At 31.8% G+C, this 9,072-nt stretch overlaps 1 protein-coding gene across 1 annotated transcript in view; it reads right to left on the bottom strand.

Annotated features, from left to right (window-relative positions):
- Positions 1–487: 487 nt before the first annotated feature.
- Positions 488–9,072, bottom strand: part of TBC1D19 (TBC1 domain family, member 19) — a gene marked incomplete at its 3' end in the record, with an annotated part of 95,808 nt that continues 87,223 nt past the window's right edge. The window contains exons 12-13 of the mRNA XM_008590073.1: positions 5,070–5,144; positions 488–550 (exon numbers count right to left, since the gene is read on the bottom strand). Coding sequence (XP_008588295.1) covers positions 488–550; positions 5,070–5,144 — 138 coding nt within the window. The remainder of the gene's footprint in view (positions 551–5,069; positions 5,145–9,072) is intronic.

Here is a 9,072-nt window from a genome sequence, read left to right as displayed (position 1 = left end):
AACACCTAGGCAAGTCTATATATATTACATATTTTCTATTTATGATAAATGCCTAGTAGATGTAAAAAAGACCTAAGTAAGGATCCAAGAATCCACAACATCAACACATGAAATGATCAAAGAGTAATCATTAACACTCCAAATTGATTTCAAAACATTTAATTACTTATTAAATTCCTTTAATAGAAAAATAACAGCAAAATTATCCTCTAAACATTTTAGGATCCTTCCAATTTAAGAATCTGTGCCAACAACAAAGATAGAAAACTTACTTGCCAATACCTCCCGGTTGTAGCATATATGACTAAAAAGAATAATCCAAACTTATTTGGGAATTCTTGTTCTCCCACCTAAACCCACAGTAAGAACAAAAGTTAACCCGATTCCAAACTTAGAACTTTTAATCTTATAAACATGGCTTGGATTTTAGATTTAGTTAATAACAGAGTAAAACAAGAACATTATATATTTTAATTTTTAAACTTACCTGATATAAATAATCTTCAAATACAAAATAATAATCATCATTGCTTGCTGTCAACTTCACATCCTATAATTAAAAGTAGAGAGTACTGAAAAAAACCAAATGAATCTGTATGTAGTACTAATGCAAATGTATAATACTTAGAAACAAGATTATTTATTACGTTATGTACGATTATAAACTTTTCAATTAGATTTTATCATTGCTATATATTTACTTAACTAACATATGTGACACATTATCTAACCTGAAATTCCTTACACTTTTTTAGGTTCCATTATTAGTTCTTTTTCATTTATTTCAATTTTATCTCCTTATAATCTAGTATTTAGGTATCGTAAAGGTAGAAAAGAAAAGCAGATGCAATCACAACATCCAGATGCAACCATAACAAGCTGGCCCTAGGTTACTGTTTCAGTCTCATTGTTCAAGTCCACATTCCTGTCATTCCATCAAAATACCAAATATCTTCCATTCCTTTGGTGATTATTCAGTTGGAAGTTACCACTTTTTACCGGTAGACTAGCAACATTGATTTTTCCGCCTGGTGAACGCATCTTTTAAGGGCAGTTCATTGACTTCCCCTGAACAGAGTATTAGTTCCTTCCTTTAAATATAACTCTATTCTTACTTCCTCACCTGAGACTACTTTAAACATTTCTACTCTCCCTATGAAAGTTTAGGCTCTTTGAGGCCCAGTGTCTTAACTATTTTTAATATATTTAGCACCAGCACAGTGCCTAGCACCTAATAAGTACCCAACACATGTTGGATGAATAAACAGAAAATAAAAATATAAAATTATTAACAAAAATTAATTATAGTTTCCTATGAAGCAATGCATCACTAAAAGGTACTCCTCCACAATAACAAACAAATAAAGAAAAGCTCAGAAAAATAAATCGAAATATTTGCATTTCCCCCAGAGTATCTCTCAACATTTTGTACAGTGAGTTGGAACCTGCTACTTGTATGCTTCAGTGTAAAGAACATGGACATTCCAACAGATTTAACCAAGATTTGAAATCCAGTTCCACTACTTCAAACTGTATGATTTTGGTCAGTAACTCCAAGCATAGGTCCCCATATCTCTAAATGCAGATACTACTACCTACTTCAGGAAATAAGGGTAAATGCCTAGGATAGTATCAGATACAGAGTAGGTATCCAGAACACTATTTTAAAAATTCACCAAAAGCCCCTTTATTTACTGTATTCTTCATCTGTTTATAAGTACACGTATTTAAATAGACATCCTGAACCTTACATGTATCAAAAAAGTCCAGATCTAAAGGGCACTGATGTATATTCGATTCAGTAAGTACTGGCTGATTAAATGGGATGAAGAATACAAAAATCAAAACCCAAACAAACAAAGAAAAACAGACAATATTTATCCTCAAGAAGTCTAATCTCACTGGCAAGAATACATACACAGTAAAAAATAAGAGAAAACGTACAAAGAAATATTGTAGAAATCCATGATAACACAGCTCAAATAGTCTACAAAATTCAACCAGGCTAATGAGCAAAGCACCAGTCAGGGGAGAACAGAACTCATGGATAACTCCAGAGGCAGGGAATATGTGCTAAGTCTGGAAAAACTTAAAAACACAGATTAAGAGGAAAGAAAGGGCCCAGTCTTCTAAGTCAGGAGACAGACAGGCAAAGATAGAGGTCATGCATTCTCAACAGGGGTGACATTGCCTCCTACTGGGTAAAAACTGGTTCTCGGGAGGCCAAAAGATGTTACATATTACCACGGTATGTGGATCTCCAAAGCTCATCTCTATTCAACAAAATCTTATTCTCTGGTATTTAATTTTTCTTATTCGAGAGAAAATTTTTCTCCTCAGGGGTGTGATAATGAAGATAGGTTAAGAAACACTGATACAAATTGTCAGTTCATAGCAAATGGTGAAAAACTGTAGAAGGTGTGGATACAAGGCAAATTTGTACAAAAAATAATTCAGACAGAACCATTTAACAATTTAGCTTAGGGAAGGTTTAATGATGTTCTGTATTTAGTATTGCCTTGTTCCCTTCATTCCTTTAACCACTACAGTAATTCTACTTTGTATTCAGTTCAATTTACTTATTTATTTTACTTTATTTTAACTTCTCAATATAATGGTGCAGTCTTTATGGAAAATTGTATAGAGGTTTCTCAAACAATTACAGATAGATCGACCATATGACCCAGCTTTTCCACTGCTGGGAATATACTCAGAGGAATGGAAATCATCATGCCGAAGGGATACCTGTATTTCCATGTTTATTGCAGCACTATTTACAATAGCCAAGAGTTTCCAGTTCAATTTAAAACAAGTCTGTGCCATGGAGCCTGTAATGAAACTTTAAATAATTTCTTTAAATGCTCATTCCCTTTCGAGCTGACTTTAATAATGTTTGAAGTTGCTCCAACGAGATCAGCAGAGCCCAACTAACAGAAGTCAAAAATAACAAGGGACAGATACCTCTCTAAAAACATTCATGTTGTACACAGAATCAGGATTGATGCTACCAAAACTTATATTTGATTCCTCAGGCACAAACTGTTTACTTCCTTCTCAAAACAGATTTTCTTTATTGACTCAAACTAAAATTCATGTTAGCAACAAAAAGAACTCTCATGCTAGCACTCACTGTTTTTTTGAGCTTTCTCACTTGTGAGTTTCCTCTTATTTGAATAGAAAAGAGGTTAACGGTCTTAAAGTCCAAGAGATATCTTAAGCTGTTACTAAAATAATTCACTGAGCATAATCATTTGACCTCAAAGTTAATATTAGGACCTACAATCCAAATCTAGTGTAAAACCTCTGGAGATTTAAGATTTTTCATCAAAGGACTTTGTACTCTAAACTTCCTTATTTCTGCTTACTGTACAGTATACGGTTCTGTAGTCAGATTAGCTAGGTTCAAATTTCGGCTTTGCCACTTAATGTGAATTTAAACATTTCTTTAACCTTTTCCTCAGTTCCCTCATCTGTAAAATGGTAAAATAATAGTACTTTCTGTTTTGCTCTAGCACATGTGTAGATATGTGGCTGGTAGGTAAGGGAATGATGTCAGTATAACATGGAAATTGCGTTGGTGCAGATGCAATTTTTCTTAAGCAAGGGGAGCTAGAATAGCAAAAGTAGAATTATAACCTTTAGCAGGAAAGAAAAAAGCCTTCAGCTTACCTGATGCACAGGCGTTAGCCTCTATAATTGCATTTTAAGAAAATTAAAGACAGACATTGACACAGGGGCTCCCTCTCCAGAGAGGCACACTCCCAGAGTGGCACATCTCTCAGTTGCTGTAATTCTTCTTGTGCCCACGTTAACAGCAGCTCCGTGGCCCAGAGCACCACTTCCATCTGCATTATTTTAGCATTTTGATTTTATTAGTTTAGTATATTTTTAATAGCTCCTGTGGGAGCATCTCTCAGTTGCTGTAATTCTTCTTGTGCCCACGTTAACAGCAGCTCCGTGGCCCAGAGCATCACTTCCATCTGCATTATTTTAGCATTTTGATTTTATTAGTTTAGTATATTTTTAATAGCTCCTGTGGGAGTAGTCTGCCTGAGCTGTTTGATTCTTCTCCCAAGCTATCAATTATTGTTTTTGTTAGTCTTCTGGTTACAAAGTTGCAAAAGTTTTGAGTGCTCTGCCCCAACCCCATTTTTCCTATAAGCTGTTATTTTTAATGCGTGATTTTACAGAATTCAAGTTTTCTTTTCCCAGGGAAAAAAGTGTATTTATCATTTATAGCCTAAATGCTGATATCTGCTATTCGTAAAGTAGTTGTCCTGATTAAATGATAATCTGTGTAAAGGGTTTAGAACATTATATAGCACACAGTAAGCAGTCATAAATATTAGCAGTTGTTATTACAATATGTCCTACCCAGACAAATTTTCAGGTCCTCAGTGTGTAATCATCTCTCCCCCATTTCTGAGACCTATAATAATATACATTCTCCTCTATCTTTCAAATTCTAAATTTAAAGTCCAAGTTTTTAAAACAGTCTAATTACTAATCCAGAATTAGTCATATCCTATATTATGCTTAAAGCATCTATAACTCAACTTTCAACTTGATTATCAGATGCTTAAAGGCAAAACCCCAATGTATCCCTATCATAAAACTTGAGATGTACTTAGCCATATGTCTACAAACTGAAATAAATTAAAAACTAAAAATGACTTGAATACAAAGAGAACAATTAGGCCTCAAAGAATCATGAGATAAATAAGATAAAAATATTATAGTCTTATTTTCTTTTCAGTTGCTATTTTATTTGGTATGTGTTGAAAACTTGTATTTATAGTGACAAGAAATACTTATTTTGCTAATCAAAAAATGGGAAGACCAGGAAAGGATCATGATGACAGCTTCAAAGGGAAAGAAGATAACATTGAACGCAGACTGCAAATTTTAAAGGCCAACCTTAACTTTATAAGTATAATGATCACTCAAAGTTATTTTTTCTAGGTTAATATGTATCATTGTACATTGTACAGGCCCTGCATATTGAAAACTTTCAATTTTTAAGGATATTAATTAAATGAAAAAAAAAAACTATGCTTACTTTCACTTACTTTATAAATTAGACTATCCACCAAAAGGTCATGTTGTATCACATTGGTCTTTAGCTGCTCATAATACAAGATATCCTAAATTTAAAAGCAAAACAAACAAAAATTAAAAATCAATCACATTTATAAAGTCAGTCTCAAATTTTAATAAATAATAATCATTAATAATACTATAAACACGAAGAAGGTAGAAACTCCGTTTTATTCACTATTATATATCCCATGCTTGATCAATAGCAGTTTTTCAATAAATATACCTACTCCCTCAAAGTAAGGGTTGTGGGACAGGATCGTCTGGGACAAGAAGGAATATTTATTGTACATAGCTGCCTTAGCAACATAATAACTGATTCTATGTTTCCTGAAATATGATTTCTTAATCTTGAAAGATGTTTAATACTCAGTTCTCTGGTTTGAGGCAAAGTGCTCTTTTGCCTAAAGATACTGTGGGCATTTACTGGCTATTTTTAGTCATTTTAATTTTAATAAAGAAGCTTTAATTAGTTTTCATTCATGATGTTTTGATTTTCAAACTAATGCAATATTATTTTATTATTTTATCTACCTTCCATTGTATCTATTGAATCCATCTCCATGGCTAGAATGCAAGGTTCTTAATGGCAGAAACAGCACTACTTCAAATACCAATTCTTGCCAATGCTTAACATTTGTTAGTGAAGTGCAAAAGCTAAGTTTAGAGTTTTGTCTCTTTTTAAAAATAAAGTAAGCTCAAAATTACGAACTAATATATGACCATTAAAATAAGTGAAACAATATAAAGCTGAATAAAGAAAAATTCAATCATCTTTTCTCCTTCCATTCTGCCTTCCTAAAGTAACTAAGTCTAAAATCGCTAAGTCTTTCACTTAACTATTTATAATCCACCTGGAGTTTATTCTTGCATCTGATTATCAAAAGGCCTGTTTTTCTTCAAAAGGATGGGCAATAATCAGCATAACTGATTAAATAAACCATGCATTTCCAATTGAAATAAAATGCTAGACCTGAATCTGTTTAAAGACTCACCATTCTTTTTTTTTCTTCCCAGAACTTATTTGGCTATTCTTAGATATTTAATCTCTACGAGAACTTTAAGATGATTTCATCCAGTTAAAAATAAAAGGGATTCTCTTACATATTTGTTTGGAAAAATTGTCAAGTTTTACAATATTAAGGTTTTCCACACAAAAATATGATTGAGATCTTTATGTGACCCTAGGCAAACACTTTTCTGGGCCTCAGTAAAATGATGGTAATAATAGTACCTTCTTTGTAGGCCTGATGTAAGGAATAATGAATTAATACATGTAATATGCTCAGAATAGTGCCTGGCACAGGGTGAGTGCTGTATAAGAGTTAGACATTATTGCTCTATGTCCTTTATAAAGTATTATAATTTTCCTCATATGGGTCTTGTCCCTTTCCTGCTAAATTTATTCTGTACATATTTACATGTTTTTACTATTGTGAATGAGGTATTTTTTCACTTTTATATTTCTAATTCATTATTGATAGTACAGACAAAAGCTATTGATTTTTGTATATTTACTTTATATCCCTCTGTCTTATCAAAATCTCATCATTAATTCTAGTAATTTTTTTTTTATATCTTGGGTTTTCTGGGTATACGGTCATAATCATCTGCAAAGAAGATGATTGTGTGTCTTTCCCAAAACATAAACTAACTCATTTCTATGTCTTAGACCATTACTAGGACCTCAAAAACTATGATTAATAATACTGGTGATAGTACCACTGCCTTATTACTAATTCTAATGAAAAGAGCTTCAGCATTTCTGTTTAGTTTGAACATACTGTTAGTTTTAAGAAACAGTCTGATGTTTCAGTAGTTCCATTTATTTCAAAGATTTTATTAGAAATGGCTGCCAAGTTTTCTCAATGCCATTTGACAACTATTGACACAATTACATTTTTTCTCCTCTATATGCTGATGTATGCAATGTGAAGGCCTGTGGCTGTGATACCCATTACCCTACAGCACTGTCAGTGTTGAGTCAGCTGATACTTGTTGGTCAGGCCAATGTCCTTTTCCCTCAGTGATTCTCTGGGCTGCATGCTTGTTCAAAGAGGATGACCATCCCTGTTAGAGGACTACTCTTCAGTTGAGAATTATTATTGACCAATTTTTCTTAAACTATCTCACATTTATTCAGGAACTTTTATATCTCCTATAAAAAGCACAGAGAAATAAAGTAGGTCATGCAGACCTCTGAAAAAAATACTGCTTTAGAATAGTTTTAGTAATTTTAATTTATCATTATTTTAATTTATTATTCTTAAAATTTTTGTTTTATTTTTGTTTTACATTTGTACTGACATAAAAAACTGAAGTAAAAAATCAATTAAAGGAAATATTTCTTTGGGTACATACTGCAAACACATATTCACATCTGCATTCTTACCTACAAATTATAAATGCCCACAGAGAATTTTATTTTAATTGTTATGCTTAACACAATAATTTATTTGTAATTGCATTTGTAATGCTTTATAAATATAAATTAATAGCAGATGCCCTTCATGACCAATGCTAGAAAACTGATAAATATCTTAAGAGTAGTCACTAAAATTCCAATTTTAGTATAGGATGCTTCCATAAAGAAACATATTTTCCAAATGCTGTGAATAACTTTTTTTAATCCAGAAGAATACTTTTATTGGATCCTATTGTTTAAAATGGTCAACTAGCTCATAAATATAATTGTACAGTATTCTGATAAATTAATGTGCCATATTGGCTCAGATGTATTANCATAAATATAATTGTACAGTATTCTGATAAATTAATGTGCCATATTGGCTCAGATGTATTATTCGGACATATTAAAATATGTAACAAAGCAATAAATATGAAATGCTGAGTAATTGAAGGAAGACTTTGTCATGTTACCTCAACCACTCCATCTGTCAAGACAAACTTCAAAATCACAGATCATATTTGAAAAGTACTCCATCTTTTAAGTTTATAATTTGTTTTGATACTTTCACATAATTTAATAAATACTTAAAATGTATTTACTTTTCCCAATATATCCCTTTATATTGATTTTTAGTGTCTACTAAAATAAAAAGGAAATTAAAAGAATTTATTGATACTTGCATGTAACAAAGATACTGTATACATAACAAATAATTATGCAATCAGGTTTTTCACAATTTTCCTTTAATTATTCTCTTATATACCACATCATATAGCTAAATAAACAGTAAAATTTTAGTATAACATTTTATTTATAAAATGTATTGAAAGGCTAGAAGATAGGGACAAGCAGTAAACCAGGCAGACAAGTTACCTGACCTCAGAGAACTTGAGACTGAACCAAGACCTCTGTTATCAAGTGAGTTAGGCATAAGTTCAGACAGAGTTCTCAGAATTTGAATTAAGCTGTCCTTTACTAGGATCAATCATGGTGCAATATATCTACGGACAGAATCATATACCTCACAGTCCATTCATTTAAAATAAAGTATTTATGTGGATTTTAAATTATGAGTTTTTGAACAAATAAAAGCAAGTATTAAGTTGAATTAAATGAAACACTACATTTTCCAACCCAATTATAGTTCCTAAAGATCTAGAAGTATTTATTGAGCCAGTTATAGAACTGGTTGCTACCTGAGAACAGCAGGAGCCCCACTCACAAGTAAATTACTAAGAATGGTTTCCTGAAGGATAAGACATTATCAAAATGCTGTTAATAAATTAGTCTATAACTTTAGACATATAACAGTGCTGTTGACAAAAATCTATTTTCTAGAATAATCTATTTTCTAATTCTAGAGAAAATAATCAGAATCTGAAAAATACAGGAACTTTGAAAATATCTAGTCTACTCTCCTTATTTTCAGATTAAAAAAATGAAATCTGGCAAAGTTAACTGTCTTAGCTGCTGACTGAACTAGTCCTCCTAATTCCTAGTCTAAGCTGTTTGGATTCAATAGTTTTTGGTGTAATTTAAACATATAAAATGAGAGACAAACATAG

This window comes from Galeopterus variegatus, unplaced genomic scaffold (assembly GCF_000696425.1).
Source record: "Galeopterus variegatus unplaced genomic scaffold, G_variegatus-3.0.2 Scaffold5836, whole genome shotgun sequence".
NCBI lineage: Eukaryota > Metazoa > Chordata > Mammalia > Dermoptera > Cynocephalidae > Galeopterus > Galeopterus variegatus.
The sequence above is the reverse complement of the archived record's forward strand: the minus strand, read 5'-3'. Positions and strand labels throughout refer to the sequence as shown.